Here is an 18,531-nt window from a genome sequence, read left to right as displayed (position 1 = left end):
GTTGTTGTTGTTTTGTCTTTTGGGGTTTTTTTTGTTTTTTGTTTTTGTTTTGTTTTTGTTTTTGCAACGCTCCAGCAGTCCTGAAGATGAGTAACAGCAACCAAGTCTGTAGTTTTATATGAAGAAACGTAGCAATGGAGATCTGGTATTTTAACAGGTTTTTTAAATGACTACCAGTAAGTTAATATATAGCTCAAAATTAAAAATAAGGACATTATGGGGGACTATGACTTGCTTGAATCTAGTAAAATATATGAAATATAAATACTACCGTGTTTCTTGGAAATCACATTTCTTCTCTGAAAGGCTTCTAAGTAAAAAACAAAGTTGGCCCCCAACAGCTCTTTTACATTTCTTATATACGCTCTCTTCTCTCGGGCTCCCAACTCCAAGGGGCTATCTATTATCTCAAGAAAAGGAATTCTGCATCCATGAATAATACATGTATTAATCTCTGGAAGAACACCATGCAGAACATACTACAGTGTTGCTGACCACGACTCAATCCCACCTGTCCATAGACAACTGTCTATGCTCCCACCCACTTCCACCCGTGCATAGTTCTCTGTGGGTTTGTTATCATTCCTAGCATGGTACTGGTGCCCGGCATGTCCTAGAGTTCTTTCTTCAAGAAAATTACATGACAGCTTAGTGTTCTTATCTACTGTGTTACTGGGGTTTTGAGACAGGCTCTTACTATATAGCCCAAGACAGGCCTTGAATTCACTCACCCTGTCTCAGCATCCTGAGTTCAGAGATGACATGCATGCGCCTCTCTGCCTATCACTGTTTTCACGATGATATACTTTTATATACATATAATGGCACAGTGCATTAACCCCTCTTGTGATGATGTGTGTGCATGAATGGTGCTGGGCATTGAACCCAAGGTCTTGTGAATGATGGGCAAGCATTCCACCAGACCTAATAACATGGCTACTATTTCTCAGTGTTACAAACATACATACAAACATGAATGACTCTTATGTGCCTCTCTGTGCCCTTAGGTATATCCCTCAAGACATACATGCTAGAGGATGAGTGTGTTTTACACACTCACCACGCGTCCCTTCCGACCGTGGCATTGCGATTCTACCAGTACTTTCTTTATGACATTTGATAGAATGGAGCATCCGCTATCAAAATGCAAATTACTCAGTGGGGGGTAAATACATGCTCACACCCTTACAGTCTGTTAGATAGTATAAGAGGAGTATGTGGGGCAAACTTCAGTAATGAGTAAAGTCGTGGCACTTCCTAGGAAGGCAGCAAGCTGTCTGAAGACGGAGGACATTGAAACATAGATGGAACCAAAAAGTAGATGGATTCGTCACTTTTCTTCTTGCTGTGGCCAAATACTGACACAAAGCAACTTCCAGAAGTTTGGCAGTTATTGATCTGTAGTTCAGAGAGATGCAGTTCATCACGGCGGGGTAGAGGCATAGTGACAGGTCCCTTGTGTCTGATATCTGGAAGCAGAAAGCAAGGGAAGAGGAGAGCGATGCTATCAAATCCCCGGACCCTCTCCCAGTGACTGACCTCCTCCAGTGATGTCCTAAAAGTTCAACAACCTTCCAGAGTGGTGCCACTAGCTGGAGACGAAGTTCCAAACACAATTGCCTATGGGGGACATTTCACATTCAAATTGCCAGAATAGCCATGGAGTGATAGAAAGATGCTCAGCGACATGGAGTTGCTAGATCACTTCCATGTTCTAAAGGCTAGAGAAGCTGGAAGAACCGTAGCAAAGAACGGGTCACATGCTCATTCCTAGAAAGAAGAGATGAACTGAAGTTAAACCCCTCCCCCAGCCACACTCCTAACAGTCACCTGTTCCCCACAGGAAGTTAGTAAAAAGTTTCTGTGTACTGTGTCATCTTCCAAAGCATGTATGTCCCAAAGTCCTGCACAAACGCCTGCTCTTAGACACTTTCATCCCATGACGGAGAGGAGAAATGAGCAGATCGCACAGTCTGGGATACAGGCTTTCTAATACAGCGTGTCACTCACCCAATATGACACTAGAATTTTGCAGACAGCGCTTACGACTGAATAACAAGCCAGACATGCTGGACAATAATCCCAGCATTCAGGAGACGGAGACCAAGCCTGGGCCCCTTAGTGAGTTCTCGGCCAGCCTGAGTTATATAGCAATACCCAGCCTCAAAATAAAGGAATATAAAATAAAAATAAAATGGAGAATAAAATCTAAGGAAACATGTGGATTTGTTAAATTGTAGTGTTCTTCTGAGTTTTAGATTTTACCCAACATGGCAGTTTTGCCTTAGCTCTCTTATTCTCCTCTTTGTTTCAAGCCTATCATGCTTGTGGAATTTCTAAAGCAGCTTCTTCTCAACTCTGCTCAGCATCGCAATCACCTGAGAGGCCTCTGAACAGCTGTATAAACAGGTCATTGCCTGTATTTATTATCCTAGAATGCCCGAGGCTTGGAGTCAGGCCACTGTAGCTTAATCTACTGATGCAAAGAATAAGAAAAAAATCCAGTTTCAGCACACTTCCATGCTAGCACACAGGAGCAAAGGTGGCAGCCTTCTCCACACAGCAAAGTCCAGGCCGGCCAGTACCGCATGGTGAGACCCTGCCTCTGATTCCAGCTCTTTTGTTGTTGTTGTTGTTGTTATTTTGGTTTTTTCGAGACAGGGTTTCTCTGTAGCTTTGGAGCCTGTCCTGGAACCAGCTCTTGTAGCCCAGGCTGGCCTTGAACTCACAGAGATCCACTGGCCTCTGCCTCCCAAGTGCTGGGATTAAAGGCGTGCGCCACCCTTTGAAGGCTAAGGCAGGAGAATTACTGCTGTTTAGTGAATTCCAAGACAGTTCAGGCGACGTAGTGAGACTCCACTCCAAAAGGAAACAACAAAATATGCACACATAGTATCGAGAAAGTATGAGACAGTTAAATCTTTTAAACAGCTTTAAAGTTTGTTGCTCATTTTAAATCAAATGTCTATGCTTTATTAGACCTGTTGAAAAACTTACAAAATGAGACACAATACTAACCAGATTCCTCAAGTTGGGGCTGCAGAGAAGGCTCAACTGTTAAGAGCACTGGCTGCTTTTCCAGAAGGCCTGAGTTCAATCCCCAGCACCCCACTTGGCAGCTCACAGCCGTCTGTAACTCCAGTTCCAGGGCATCTGACACCATCTGGCCTCTGCTAGCCCTTCCAGCTTGTGATGCATAGATATACTTGCCGGCAAGAGAACCAGACACATAAAATAATAACATAAAATTTAAAAGATTTGTAAAATTGAGACTGAATGAGATGAGTGTTTGGCTGTCGAGTTATTGAAGCCAGGAGTGGGAGTGTGCTAGGTGGCCAAGCCCCCGCCTAGCATGTGGAGGCCCTGGGTACAATCCTCAGCACGGAAGGAAAAACAAAAGCCAATGGAGTGAAGACAGAACAGAACCATAGTGCCTTCACGATGACTTTTACAAGTGGGCAGGAAGCGTCATGCTGTGTGGAGCTGACTCTGTGAGCCCAAAGCCCAAGTCCTCAGTGAAATGTAGACAGATACCTAGATACCCAAGGTCCAGAGAGCGACTGTGAGAACTTGAAGAATTCACGAAACTGGGCTTCTTTGCGGGGTAACTGGGGTCACTATGTCTAGTTGTGTCTAGTCACTATGCCGCCTCTTAATTTCACATATTTCTATTTCAGAGAATTTCTTCTGTCTTCTGCAGCTATGAGGTTTCTGTCCCATCCAATGGAGCATCCAGCTTACTCTCCATCCCCAGACTGACCTCCAGTGAGGGAGCACTTTTTCCCTGCAATAAGGTCCATTTTCAGAGGGGTGTGGCTTTAAAGCCCTGTGACAGTGTGGAGGACGTCTGCTCTCTGAGGGTTTAGCTTCGTCTCCTTCTCCTAGGTTCCTTAAAGAACAATGGGTGATGCTAATTGGCTTGTGTCTACTTGGGAGGCTTCAGTGGGGACACTCACCCAGTCCTGCTAGCTCACCCCCTGCCCGGGCCTGACGTCACCTGCTGAGACAATGGCACACGCTTTGAGGCTGCCTGCTTGACCATGGGTAGGGTTACCTCACAGTTCTAGGACAGTCCCTTGGGGGACTAACCTTGGGCTTCTGTCCAGCTGAAGCGGTGTTTGTGACACTGTACCTTGGTCTGTCACAAGGACTCTTCACAAAGCCAAACAAACAACCCAAGAAAGGATCCAAAGGGTTTGAGCACTCTGCGGGCCTCCTACCTCTCTCGCCTTCTTAACTGACCCAGATTATCACTTCCTTTGTGAGCACCCCTACCCTTTCTTATTTGTCCAGCCAACTTAGTGCCGCAGTCTCATCTTCCAAATGAGAGAAGGGGGAAAGAGTTTAAATAAGTTCGTCTTTAAAGAAACCCCGTGTTTTCAGCCTTACAAATAAAATCTCTTCTGTAGCCCTGACTACGCTTTAAATTTCAGGTTGTTGGACTATCTGAAAGTTTGATGTTGGCTCGTGTGTGCAGTGTTGTTGTAATTGAATGGACTGAACCGTTACAAATGTTCTTATCTTTAGTAAACCTTGGTCGAACCTAACAAAGAAGGGGGGTGAGGGGAAGGAGAAGGAAGAGAAGGAAGGGAAAGAGGGAGAGAGGGAAGGGAGGGAAGGAGGGAGGGAGGGAAAGAAAAAAGGGAGGAAGGAAGGAAAAAGAAGGAAGTAAAGGAGGGAGGGAAGGAGAGAGAAGAAGGAAGGAAGGGTGGACACTCCTAAGGAAACATAGGCCAGTTGGGAAGATGGGAAATAGCTCAGTGAATAAAGTATGCAGGCTTATAGATGAAGTATCAATCGTCAGAACCCACATAAACTCTGGGTAGGCATAGCAGTTGGCCTGTAATTCCAACACTGTGAAGTTGAAAATGGAATCTGTGGAGCAGGCTAGCTAAGTAAACTAGCCATATGGTCCATTTCTGCATTCGACTGAGAGAATGAGTAAGATGAACACTATCTAGGAAGATTTTCACGTCAACCTTACGTGCCCACATGCATATGTATGTACACATGTCCATATACATGCAACACACATGAACACAAGTGCATCATATACACATAGCCCCTCCAAAGGAAACCTAAGTGGCAGTGATTTTGTGTGATCATATTTGTTTTGGTATAAGTGGATACGCACCTTCTTAGGGAAGTCTTGGAAGCATTTCATGCCCCTCATGCCCAGGACCTGGTGAGTCACTCCACCTTGTTATATACCTCTGAATGTCAACAAGCTCGGGATTCTGTGTGAACCTGCCTGACAGTCACCACGATCCTCCATCTGTCTTACAGGACTGCCAACCAGACTCCCCGAAATCATGCTGGTGGGATCCCAGTCCTTCTCGCCTGGAGGGCCCAATGGCATCATCCGGAGCCAGTCCTTCGCGGGTTTTAGCGGCCTACAGGAAAGGCGATCCAGGCAAGTGCTGGGTGCTCGCTCCTTCTGGGAAGCAACAAAAAGAGGCAGGTGCTGATGTGCGTGCCTCACACCGTGCATGTGTGTGGTAGGTAATGCCCTCTTCGTGGGAAAGATAGCACACCCAGAATTAAGTGCTATCATTTTTAGCACTTAGAATTCTTTGGGCAAAGATGTCTTAGTGTTTAGGATAAGCTTAGCCATCAATATGATACACATACATAAATGGCTAGCTTATCCTAGCTATTTTGAGCGGTCATGTCCTCCCTTTTGGCTGAGGGGAAGGTTTTTAATGTAGCTATGAGGAAGAGTTACAGCCAGAGGCATCTGGAAGCATCCAGAGCTTACAGAGAAATTAGTTCAGTGAACATGGTCAGCAGAGTAAACTGGGGCGTGTGGCAGGCGTGTGGTGGAGGAGTGAGGGAGGGAAACCAAGAAAGGGGCTAAAAGAGGACCGAGAGAGTGCATGGCTGAAATGGTAGGGTTATATCAGAATCAAAAGCCGGGGGAAGGGAAGCTTAGGGCTGGGAGCAGGATGCAGGCACAGACTCTGTAACAGGTACTTACCATGCTGAGAGAGCCTGGGGGTCAGCACGCACTTTGATATGCTAACTGGTGCCACAGTTAAACATGGACCTGAGCATGTAGACTCCCGCTGCCTTACTCCCATCCCCCTTACAAGCACACTTTCCTGTTTTGGAGACTGTACTTGGAATGAAATTATGCAGTGAATGGAGACCGTGCCTCACAGAGGGACTCTGGGGAGCTGATATCATTCAGGTTGGGCTTGGGAAATTGGGCTCTACTTTCCCTGGCATCTCCTCCTCTCATCAAACCCATAAAACCAAGGAGGTTTCAAGACAAATTCTGACTCAAAAAAATGATTATGAAGGATGATAAAGGACAATACCCAAAAGTCAACTTCCCACTTTTAGGCACACGCACACACACAGGCGCTAGCACCTTTACATACACTCACAGACCCCACATACTGCAAAGAGAGCCCTAAGTCCAAGCTGCATGTGTTTTTGTTTAATGCCTTGGAAAATTAGCTGTTTGTCATGTTTTATCACATAACCCAAAAAGGTGTCACTCACATTCTACTGAGGTATAAGTTTGTATCTGATATTATACAAAGATTTGTTTCCCCTTTGGTTGGATATGACTTCTACCTGTTCATTGTTTCCACCCAGAAGCATTTATCCCTGGTCCCTGTGAGCTAGACTACAAGAGCACCCTCAGAAAAGCACGTAGCCCAAAGCTAGGCTCTGCCTCCAGGGGAGCCTCTTCTCAGTGAAACTGTCCACAAACATCAAGAAATGGAAGGTGGCCAGCTGGACTCTGTTGCTGTCCAGGGCCATGCTACCTTTCCCCAGGGCACTAGGACGAAGTCAAAGATTTAAAAGACATTTCCCTGCTGGGTCTTTGTGACATCCAGACTCACAGCCTCTTTTCTCTTGCTTTAGGTGTAACTCCTTCATTGAAAATGCATCTGCTCTCAAGAAGCCTCAGGCCAAGCTGAAGAAAATGCACAACTTAGGGCACAAAAATAACAACACTCCTAAAGAGCCTCAGCCGAAGAGGGTGGAAGAGGTCTACAGGGCCCTGAAAAATGGACTTGAGTAAGAATAATGGACCTGACGATGCCCGGTGGGGAAAGGAGACCTTTTTCCTTCCTAAAAGCTAGTCTTAGGGAATCCGTCCTGGAAACAGCCCTGTGTGCTGCTACCGTTTTATTCTTTTGTTTGGTTCTGAGGCAGAGTCTCAGGCCTCCGGCTGGCCTTGAACTTGCTGTGTAGACAAGGGCCTTGCAGTTCTGATCCCGTCTCCACCTGTCCAGGGCTGGGATTACAGAGAGAGAAGTGCACCAGCGTACTTTGCTGGGTGTTTCCTTCTTGTTCCATAATTGAGGCCGTTTTTAATAAGTCTCACAGATGGGAAACAGGTTGGGACTGCATGTCGTATCCATGACATTGAAGCAGGCTTGAGGCTCGACGCAGTGGTGTGTTTATAGCTAACTCCCTCCAGAGCTGGACTTCCCTTAGACGATGATGGACATACATAGCTGAACTAGAAATTGCTACGGAAGGGTTCCGAGCCTGGTGTGGCGGATCACACCTGTAATTCTAGCCTTCACTCAGGAGGATCATCTAAAGGTCAAAGTCAGCCTGGATGGCATAGTATACAGCCTGGCTCAAACATACAGACATTCAAACACTCTGGAGCCTTCCTGAGTGTGCTGTAAGGACACTTTGACCAGAAGAAAACTTGCCTAGCATTTGATAAGGCACTTGCAGTCCCTACTGGGTGACAAAACTGTGTCCCCCAAGTCCTGCCTAATGCTTCCCTCACAGTTGACTTTTCATTTCTGGATTTTCATCCTCACAGTGGCAACTGCCCCCCCCCCATCTCTCTCCCTCTCTTCAAACTAGACAAGATCAGCTGCAACTCCTAGTCTTTCCAAAATGGTCCCCAGTCACAGAGCAAAGTTTTGATTCCTTTTTTTCAAGAGGAGAGAGGGGCAGGGTCTCACTCTGTAACCCTTGCTAGCCTGGGAGTTACTTGAAGTCCAGGCTGGCCTAGAATACATACTAATAGTCCTGCCTCAGTCTCCGGTGTACTGAGATTGTAGGTGTGAGCCACCACCTGACTGACATTCCAATTCTTAAACCCCTCTTAGAAGGCAAAGGTCAGCAACAGCCCAGATCTCACCGAAAATGAGAGCTCACCACGATGTCTTACCTTTGCAGTGAGTACCTGGAGTTTCACCAGACGGAACTGGACAAGTTGACTGCTCAGTTGAAAGATATGAAAAGAAACTCTCGCCTGGTAGGTCCCTCTGACCATGAGGATGCTAACACAGGGTGGAAGGTGGGGTCTCTGCTCCTTGCTGACCAGAGGTGGGGAGGGGTGGGGAGGAGAGGAGCGCTTAAGGAAAACAGATACAAATAGCAAAGCTATTGCCTCTGAACGTATGTTTTATGTTTGGGGAGGAAGAAGAGCTGAGCATGGTAACTCATACCTGTAAACCCAGCAAGAGGAAGGCTGAGGCGGGGAGATGGCCAGCCTGGGCTATAATATAGAGAGACCTCTGCGTGTTTATGTAGATATGCTTCATAATGAAATAAAGATGATAAAGAGGGTTTTTGAAAACTTCCCTAAGTGGAGCTGGAGGGATAGCTCAGCAGTTAAGAGCACTGGCTGCTCTTCTAGAGGTCCTGAGTTCAATTCCCAGCACCCACATGGCAGCTCATGATCCAGTGCCCTCTTCTGGTGTACAGATAAACACGCAGGCAAAGCACTCATAAAATACATAAATAAATCCTTAAAAGAAAACTCTAAGGAATACAACAGAATGAGATGTTGCTCTTTTCCTAGCATCTCCTTAATGCATTCAGAATTCAGAAATAAGAACATTTATTTGCTTTATCGCCAATCTGTAAATATAGATCAGTGTCCTGGTTTGCTTCTTATTGCTGTGATAAACACCACAGCCAAATGCAGCTTGCAGAAGAGTTTATTTCAGCTCACAAACTCAACTCCATCATAGAGAGATGTCAGGACAGGAACCTAGAGGGATTACTGCATTACTGTCTTCCTCCTCGAGCCTTGCTCAGCCTGCTTTCTTACAGTACTCAGGACCACGTGTCCAGGAGTGGCACCACCCACAATGGGCGGGCCTCAGGCGTGGCACCACCCACAACGGGCGGGCCGGACGGGCCCCTCCCACACCACACCCCCACCGACTTGCCTACCTGCCAGCCTGATAGTATTTTTCTCTGTTGACATTCCTTCTCCTCAGACGGCCCTGGCTTGCGTCAAAAACTTACCAGCTCAGCCAGTGGCAGGGAAGGAAGGGGAGAAGTCTCTTAGAGACCCGATGGAAAGCGCCTCGGAGCCTCATTAGAATCCAGGCTGGGTGGTGAATGTCCTCTGTTCTGATGGATTGGAGGACTAATTTTGTTCCTACCAAAGTGTTATTTATCACACCTAACCCGTCAAGGCAGCACAAACCCCGGCAAGTCTGCATAGGCAACCCTGGCAGCTGTGTGAGAACACATGTTTACCTTCCACTTCGCTGGCAGATAAGTCTTTGCTGGGTTTTGTTTATGAACCCTTAAAGCTGCCGAGAGACCACAAGAACTGGGTGCAGCTGTAAAATGGCAGAGGTCAGACGACACTGACTCTGGAGGGTACTCCAAACAACCCAGAGTTTTACTCATTAAGAATAAACCCCCCAAAATCCAGTAGAATTTAGTGGGGCTGGTGATTCCTTCACGGGCGATGTAGAAATATGAGCTGGGTCATTTATTAAAGCGGACGGCATTTCTGAGGACGCTGTGTTGTAACCAAGGGTTCCTCCTTTCATTTCAGGGTGTGCTGTATGACCTAGACAAGGTAGGCCATCCTGGGTGGCGGCTGAAAGGTGAAACTCTGCACTTTGAGCAGATATCAGTAAGAGGCCCTTTGGGGGACAGTAAGCTTCAGACAAAGAGTGATGCTCTTGTGTTGGGAAGGAAAATCCTTTTTTTTTTTTTTTTTTTTTTTTTTTTTTTTGTTCCATGAAGAGGAAGAATGAACATCAGGGTCTGCAAATCAAAGGGCATTCAGCTCGCGGGAAAGCCAGGCTCCAGGCTGTGTGTTTGCTCTGCTTTCTGAGAGTCTGGAACTTGGATGTAGAGGTCCTCACCATGTAGCCTTCAATAGTGGCTGCCATTTTCATCAACTATGAGACTTCCCTGATTGGAAAATGCTGCAATTGTTTTGTGCCACCAAAAAATATATATATTCCACTATATATTCCATATATAATATTTAAAAAATAAAAATATATTATAAAATAGAAAAAAATATTCCAGTTAACTCTAGTTATTTCTTTTCATGTAATATATATGTATATATATATATTTCATGTGGTATGTATTTATTCTTATTTCAGCCCTTTAGTGGTGAGATTTTTGTGCCTTCCTTTCTAGTTGTTTACAATATCACTCTCCGTGCCATTCTATATCCATAGCTTTATCTCAATTGCCAAATCATGTATACTCTCTGTGAAGAGATCTTAAAGGGCAGTTAAATCAAATGTATGTTACAACAGTATTTATAACTCATAGGACTGGCATGAGCAGCTGTATCTGTGAGCCCAAACCGATGGCTATCTGCCACCATGGGCAAATAACAATTATAAAATGTACCCCGCTTCATACATAATTCAATATGCAAAAAAAACTCAGTTTAGAACATACAAAAAATGGCACTGCTCCACCAGAAATCGAATGGATTGGCCACCTTGGCATTAAACATGGGATGAGCATGATTAGCTCAAACTCATCTCTCATGGGAGTCAGTGTTTTGAAAAACATTTTCAAAATTAACATTCGAACACCCCTAAAATAGTGGCAAAGGTGGGAGAAAAGAGGAAGTAGTGAGTACTGCATTTCCGGCACTTGTGCAGAGGACATGCTAATGAAATCACTCTCGAAAGCCTAATCAATTGCACTGTGAATGGCTCACTCTTTTTTCAATCTTCTCCTTTTAATTCCAGCAAATTAAAACGATCGAAAGGTACATGCGACGCCTGGAGTTTCACATTAGTAAGGTAAACAATGCTGTGGTGGTCTTTGCTTCTATGTTTCTGCTCGCAGTTCCTGCCCAGCGTAGGCCCACCCTGAGTCTAACACGGGTCCAGTGAGCCTTTACCTAATAGATGCCTCAGCTGAATGTAGAAATGAAAGCCTTGGGGCTGAGACCTGGCTCAGTGGCTCAGAGCACTGGCTGCTCTTCAGGAGGACCTCGGTCCAGTTCCCAGCTCCCACGTGGAGGCTCATAACCAATTGTAACTCCAGTCCTAGGGGAACCAACACCTTCTTCTGACTTCCATGGGTACCAAGCATGAATGTGGTGCACAGACATACATGCAAGCAAAACACCCATTGATATAAAATAAATAAAATCCAAAAGAAAGAGAGGAATTAAGGGATGAAGGGTGGGAGGAAGGGAGGAAGATGAGGAGAAAGAAGAACGTGAAGACCGATTGTTCGTTGCTGTTGGGACTGCACTTTGATGAATCTGAGCAACTTAATTTCAGTTTCTCTGCTATTGATCCATGACTTCACAAAATTGTTTTCAGTAAATAACCTCATTTTTAATTTTTAAATACTTAATCATGGGGCTAGAGAGATGTCTCAGTGGTTAAGAGCACACTCTGCTCTTGCAGAGTTCAATTCCCAACACCTGCTTCCCTTGGCTCACAACCACCTACAACTCCAGCTAAAGAGGATCTGATGCCCTCTTCTGGCTTCCAAGGGCACCTGCACTCAAGTATACATATCCACACATGGATACACGCAGTATGTAGGCACATAATTAAAAATAATTTTTTTTTGTAAAGGCTGTCTCCAGGCCCATGGAAGTGGGTCTGTGGTTAAAAGTACTTGCTATGCAATCACTCAGTCATGAGGACCAGAGTTTGCAACCCAAATACCCATGCCACAAGCTAGGTATCCCCAAAACTGCTTGTAACCCCAGATCCAGGTGGGGCAAAGACAGAAAGTTGGCTGGGGCTTGCTGGCCTTCAGTTTAGCTGAGAAAACCTAAGCTACACATTCAGGAAGAGACCCCTCCAACCTCAAAGGAATAGGTTGATAGAAGAAAGCAGCTGGCACCATCTGCTGGATCCTTCTGTGTGCGCACACGTGCGCGCGCGCACACACACACACACACACACATGCACACACGCATGCATGCTTGCACTTGTGTGCAATTAAACTGCCAACTCCAAAATTGTAGGTATCACCTGTTAGTAATGCTTCTCAAAGTGATAATAGCTTTGTGTACTATAAGTTTTTCCCTTTGATGGAAAACTAGGACCTCTCCCAATGCGTATTCACATGCAGAGGGCTAACTCCACAGTTCACCACAGACCTACAGATTTATCCCCACTTCTCTGCGCCCCTATCCCTCCCTTTACCTCCCCTCCTTTCTTCTTTCTTTCTTTCTTGAGACAGGACCTCAATGGCCTGGAACTCACAACCTCCTACCTCAGCCTCCCAAGTGCTGGGATTATAGGCAGGTGCCAGTATGCCCAGCTACCTGAGTCAGTGTAAATAATCCCAGTGGTAGCCTCAAAGACATGAAAAGGCCTTTTCAGTTTATGTCATTTAGAAACAAGATCGAGCAAAATCTGCTTTGAAAAGAATAAACAAGCAAAATGTGTCACACCGTGCTTAAAGTATGTGACTGGTCTAAAGGAATCACCTCGGCAAGACTCTGCTTCTTGAGAACAGCAATACAGTGTATCTTTAAGGGAATGACAATGGCCTGTGGGACTTCTCTCAAGCATGACGGTTATTGATCTCTTTCCTGTTTGGGTTCGGGCAGGTAGACGAGCTGTATGAAGCCTATTGTATCCAACGGCGCCTCCAAGATGGTGCCAGCAAAATGAAGCAAGCATTTGCGGCGTCCCCTGCCAGCAGGGCTGCCCGAGAGAGTCTGTCCGAGATCAACCGCAGCTACAAGGAGTACACAGAGGTAAGCCCTGTCGTCTCTTTCCGTGACTGTGCCTGACCTGTTAGTGACTGCCAGGAAAAGGCGAACTGCAGCACACACTGCAAGTTCAAGGCTAATGTGGGCTACAGAGTGAGTTCAAAGCTAGGCTGGGCAGTTCAGTGAGACCATGGCTCAAAAGGACAAAAACAGAAAAAGTAAAAGCTGGGGAAGTCGGTCAGTGGTAGAGCATTTATTTCCCTGGCAGACATGAAGCTCCTCCCTAGTATAGCAGAGAAAAAACTGTAATCAAGCAAGACAATGGTGGAATTGTCTAAGCCAAGCCCTGATGCTTAACATCCCATCATTTAAATCCACTTTCCAATGCTGTAGTGTGCCCTGAAGGAAGAGTAGACACAGGTTAAGATGTCTAGCCCACGTATGGTATTGGTGTGGGTATCCATCCTGCCTGCAGCTTTGTTTTTGTTGTTGTTTGTTTGTTTATTATTGATGTGTATATAAGAAATTTTTATCCAAGATAAAGAACCATGAACAGAAATGTATCTTCCTGCTTTCTGATGGTCCCTGGGGTCCAAGCACTGAACAGGGAGGCTTTCACCCCTCTAGGGCCTCTGGAAGAACAGCCTGTGTGTGCTCTTAACCACGGAGCCATCTCTCCAACCCTGTGACCTGCATTTTGAGCACACCAGAATTACAAGATCCTACAACAGCCCTAATAATCACTACAGTTACAAAGCAGTGAAAATCACAAGCGATTTTCTCACACCTGCAATCGCACGGCTCAGAGCGCTTTCACGTGTGTAGCCACGTTCATCCCTGGCTGCATCCATACATTCTGAGCATGGGCGACTTCAGTTGTTAACCTAGTGGCCCTGGGTTCTTGAGACAGTAGTAGCAGTTCATGCGGTCACTACTGAAGTGCCTTGTGCTTGGAGCTGCAGCACGGAGGGTGGGTGGGTCTAACTCCATCTCCTGTGCTCTTTGCAGAACATGTGCACCATTGAGGCGGAGCTGGAGAGTCTTCTGGGAGAATTCTCCATCAAGATGAAAGGTAATCTCTCCTCGTTTAGAGAGAGAGAGAGAGAGAGAGAGAGAGAGAGAGAGGAGAGAGGTGCCAGCTCCACAGAGCTTCCTGAGAAGGCATGCTCTTTGTGTTTTCCTTGCAGAGACATAAGGTCACACTCAGCCCTCTCGCTCGTGGTGGTATTCTGATGAGTCTCTTCTTGACTCTTGCCTTCACATTTAGAAATGGCGTTTATTGTAGGATTATGTTAAACGGGCAGAAAAACCGAGTGAGCTAAACAGCAAACCCTCACAACCCATCCCCCAGAATCGGTAATCACCAAGACTCTACCACGTTTTCTTTTCCCTCTGATGAGCTAGAAAACTCCAGAGGAGTGAAACCCAAGTGTGTCAGCCCGGGCCTGTAAACTTCAGTGACGAGATCTGAAGGAATAGGGCCATCTTCTTATGTAACCGCAGAGCCTGGTCCTGTTCTCCCGTTATCACATCTAACAGAATTAACAAGCCTTTGTCGTTAACCTCGTTCGCTTGCACACGGCCCCGGCTGTCTCAGAAATGCTGCCTACGGTTGCTTGGCTTCAGTCAGGACCCATACAAGGCCCGTGTGTTATAATTAGCTGTCAGACGGATTCCCCCAATCTAAAAACCCCTGTCCTACATTCGAGACTTGCCTATTGGCGTCTCTGTTTATTTATCTACTTAGGATATTTCTTTTTGTTCAGAACTTTTCTACGTAATTCAGGCTGGTCTCAAGCCCAAGGCAATCCTCCTGCCGCAGCCTGCTCAGTGCTGGGGTTATAGATCTATATCACTCTACCTGACTTACTGTCACATAAATCATTTCATTTGTTCCTTCCCTCCCAGGGTCCTGTGAGTCTGTAATGTTTAGTACAGAATATTCTGCTCTAGAGGCATCGTTGGTTTAGACTACAGCATCTTCAGCATAAAAAGGAAGCCTGGTTTCAGAAAAGAGAGCACCACCTAGATATGGTCAGGCTGACATCGCAGTGGCCACAGTGGCCATCAGGGCTGTGGGTCAGCACCATCCCAGCCAGTCCTTTTCTCTCCCACGTTTTGGCCCATTGGACTGCAGTTGAGCAGACGGGGCCCCTACGGTCCTTTCTCAGTGTGGTTGCTTGTTTAACAGTTTGATCCCTGATTGCTAATGAGGATAATTACCTTATCTACTTTCTGCAAAAAGGAGAGTGAAGAGGGGAGACTTTCAAAGGGGCTCAGGGTGGGGCTAGAGATGGTGCAGTAGTTAACACCAGTTCTTAAAGAGGACCTGGGTTTGATGCCCAGTGCCTACATGATGGCTTACATCCACTGATAACTCCAGTTCCAGAGGATCTGGTGCCCTCTTGTGATCTCCTAGGGCAGCAGGCAAACATGTGGTGAGTTCATGCACCTTGCCCATGCCAAGCATCTGCACCTTGCCAACTCTGTGGGCCCATTTGCTTCCACTTGGGTCTCCATCAGAGTCAGTGGTTCAAAACCACTCTGGACCCACCCTTCCTCTCAGCAGTTCAGAATCTGTACAGGCAGTATGGGGTTCTAAAGGTCTTTCAATTTCTGGATGATTCTGTCAGCAGCCTGGTTCCTTGTGGACTAGCATGCAGAGTGAAGTTACTTTGTCACTGTTAACACAAGGATTGCCCATGTTCTGTTTCTGACATTCACTGATATCGGATGCTTCCATTTCTGATGAGAGGAATAATTTCTTCTGTTTCATATGTGGGAGCTGGTGGCCAAGAGACATTAGATGACTTCACACAGGTCACACAATAAGCTGATATCAGACTTGAAACTGAATTTTGGGTCCTGGCTCCTATGTTACTTTCCTCGTCTCTGTGACAAAAAGCAGCTCTGGGGAGAAAGGGTTTACCATAGTTATGGTTTGTCATGGCAGGGAGGGTGTAAAAGAGCTCATGATTGTGAAGCCTGCAGCTGAGGCTCCTCCAGTTTCCCAGGAGCAAGCAGAGAAAGGACTGATGCTCAGCGCACCTCCCTTTTGTTGTTGTGATTCAGTGCAAACCCCAGACTGCAGGATGTGGCCACCCACATTCAGGGTGGGTCTTACCTTCTAAATCAACTGACCCTGGAAACACCCTCACGGATAGACCAAAGGGTTTTGCTTCACTGATTCTCAGGCCTCTTCCTTCCTTTCCTGCTTGCTTGACAGGGTCTCTTGTAATATTTGCTACACAGCCAAGGCTGACCTTGAACTCTTGATTTTCTTGCCAGTCCCTACCCACTAATTGCTAGGATTCTAGTCACCCATCACCATACCCAGCCTTCCAGGCTTTTTTTTTTATTCAAGCAATTTGACCATGGAAATTTAACCACCTCAGCTGCCGGTACATGGCCACCTTAATGTCACATTATGAAGAAGTTTTAACAATTGAACAGACACAGCCATTGCTCAAACACAGATTTTTGTTCCCTACAGAAGGGATCCTCTTCACCCTAAAACACAGTCACCCAAAAGGCCTGGTAGGGGAAAGAGACTACCCACTATCCACGTGATCTAAATCTGGAGGTAGTAAGGAGATGATATTGAGATTCTGCCATTGGTAGAAATATCTGGCCACCAGCCGTGAACTGGGTGCCTTGGGCTGAGCCAGCAGATACTGGAACTGTCTGCTCTGCTCTCTTTCTCTCTGCCCGCTTTTCTAATCTGCCTCCTTGGTTGCCCTAATCTCACCCCCACTCTCTTAATGTAAAAAACTCAGAAACTGTATCTCTCTCTTCCTCTCCCCCCCCCACACTCACACACACACACACACACACACACACACACACACACCATTCTCTTCTCCACAAAAGAAGACCTCGCTGCTGCCAGGACATCCTAGACTCCCATGAGCCACTCCTGTCCTTTGCCTTTGGTTACGATGCACCCCCAGCCCCTACCCCCCATATGCAAAACCAGCCCCTTGCATCACATTCTCAGATCTGGCAACCCCTGACTTCCTCCCGACACACCCTCCCACACTTCCCCTTTGCTCAACCCCACAACTAGCTACAACATGAAGGGTGGTTGTTCTGCTGATGGTGATAAAGACACAGGGGCAAGAGCTACTGAACTAGGCACACCTGCCTTTGCCTCCTCGTGGCCCCTGGCCTGATCTCCACAGCTGCTGGGGTGGGGAGGGGGCCCTCTGAGTCTCACATCCTCACTCAGTGGGCATACATGGACCATTGAGCCAGTCAAATTGCCAGAGTGCTGTGGAAGCCTGAGCCTATGAGGGAGGGAGGGGCTGCTGAGGACCGAGGCAGGAAGGAGGATCTGAGCACAAAGCCACCTTGGGCAGCATAGTGAAGTATCTCAAAAGAAAAAGAAAATTAAGTCACGTTTGGTGGTTCATGCCTGTAATCTCAGCACTCAGTAATCTAGGAGCAGCGAGGTCTTTTTTTGTGAAGAAGAGGACGGTGCGTGTGTGTGTGTGTGTGTGTGTGTGTGTGTGTGTGTGTGTGTGTAAGAGAGACAGAAACAGAGGTACAGGCAGAGGCTGAGGCAGGGGCAAACCTGGGCTTCAAAGTAAGACACAGTATCAAAAAAAAATTTTTTTTAAGAGGTTTCCACTGAGGGGACGCTTGGTGGGCTGGGGGTGAAGGGAGCTTCCTAAAGTAACCTTGGACTTAGAACAAATAAGCTGTAAGCTCTCCCGGAAGGTGGGGAAGCTGCCCAGAGCTGACAGGGGGAGTGCCGTAGCCTACATGCTCTGTAGACCTGCTGTGGGGAAGCTACAGGGCCAGAGTCTGAAAACTCATGAATGCCCAACTGAGGAGAGAGAACTTGATTCAGGACCACGAACCAGGAAGGAAGCTGAGAATTGCAGCCTCTTACAGAAAACTGGTTTCTTCTCGGTTATTACCTCACCGAAAGTGAGTTCCAGGAGCACACGTGTCCAGAGGTCAGCTAGGCACCATAACAAGGTCAGCCTCTGGTGAACTAGGAACCTGCCTGTAGAGCAGGAAGGTCTGTGTTAAGACACGCAACTGTTAAGTACTTGGCAATTTGCCTTAAGTAGGAGGTACCACGCTTTGGAAGGCTGTGGCAGAACTGGGAAACAGTGGAGGACTTCCATGACAAAACCTTGTCAAAGCAAAGGAAGTTAGTGCACTGGGAACGAGGGTGGGTAACTGTAGCTGTGTGGCTGTATAGGGGTGTGACTGTATAGGAGTGTGGCTGTATAGGGGTGTGGCTATATAGAGGTGTGGCTGTAAAGCTGCATGGCACTATAGCTTTGTGACTGTATAGCTGTGTGACTGTGTAACTGCATGACTGTATCGCTGCATGGTTGTATAGTTCTGTGGCTGTATAGCTGTGACTGTATGTGGCTGTATAACTGTGTGGCTGTATAACTGAGTGGCTGTATCGCTGCATGGCTGTATAGTTCTGTGGTTGTATCGCTGCGTGGCATTATAGCTATGTGGCTGTATTCTCGGCAACTTTTCTCCACTGTGATAAACTCTCTGAAAGGGGAAAGGATTCCCTGTGGCTTACAGTTTGGAAGAATTTAGTCCACTGTGGGAGAGGGAGCCATGGTAGCTAGAGGGTCTTGCAGCTGAGACAAGGGTTTGTACAT

General features: G+C 46.6%; 1 protein-coding gene across 3 annotated transcripts in view; it reads left to right on the top strand.

Moving 5' to 3' along the window:
- Ripor2 (RHO family interacting cell polarization regulator 2) overlaps window positions 1-18,531 on the top strand; it is a 111,593-nt gene that overhangs the window by 52,401 nt on the left and 40,661 nt on the right. For all 3 annotated transcript variants that reach the window (XM_050142436.1, XM_050142435.1, XM_050142437.1), the window contains exons 2-8: window positions 5,287-5,413; window positions 6,877-7,032; window positions 8,161-8,239; window positions 9,785-9,808; window positions 10,956-11,009; window positions 12,791-12,940; window positions 13,904-13,967. In XM_050142436.1, the coding sequence (XP_049998393.1) occupies window positions 5,287-5,413; window positions 6,877-7,032; window positions 8,161-8,239; window positions 9,785-9,808; window positions 10,956-11,009; window positions 12,791-12,940; window positions 13,904-13,967 (654 nt within the window). The remainder of the gene's footprint in view (window positions 1-5,286; window positions 5,414-6,876; window positions 7,033-8,160; window positions 8,240-9,784; window positions 9,809-10,955; window positions 11,010-12,790; window positions 12,941-13,903; window positions 13,968-18,531) is intronic.

The sequence above is a fragment of the Alexandromys fortis genome, unplaced genomic scaffold (genome assembly GCF_014885135.2).
Source record: "Alexandromys fortis isolate MF-2015 unplaced genomic scaffold, M_Fortis_MF-2015_v1.1 scaffold_5, whole genome shotgun sequence".
NCBI lineage: Eukaryota > Metazoa > Chordata > Mammalia > Rodentia > Cricetidae > Alexandromys > Alexandromys fortis.
The sequence above is the reverse complement of the archived record's forward strand: the minus strand, read 5'-3'. Positions and strand labels throughout refer to the sequence as shown.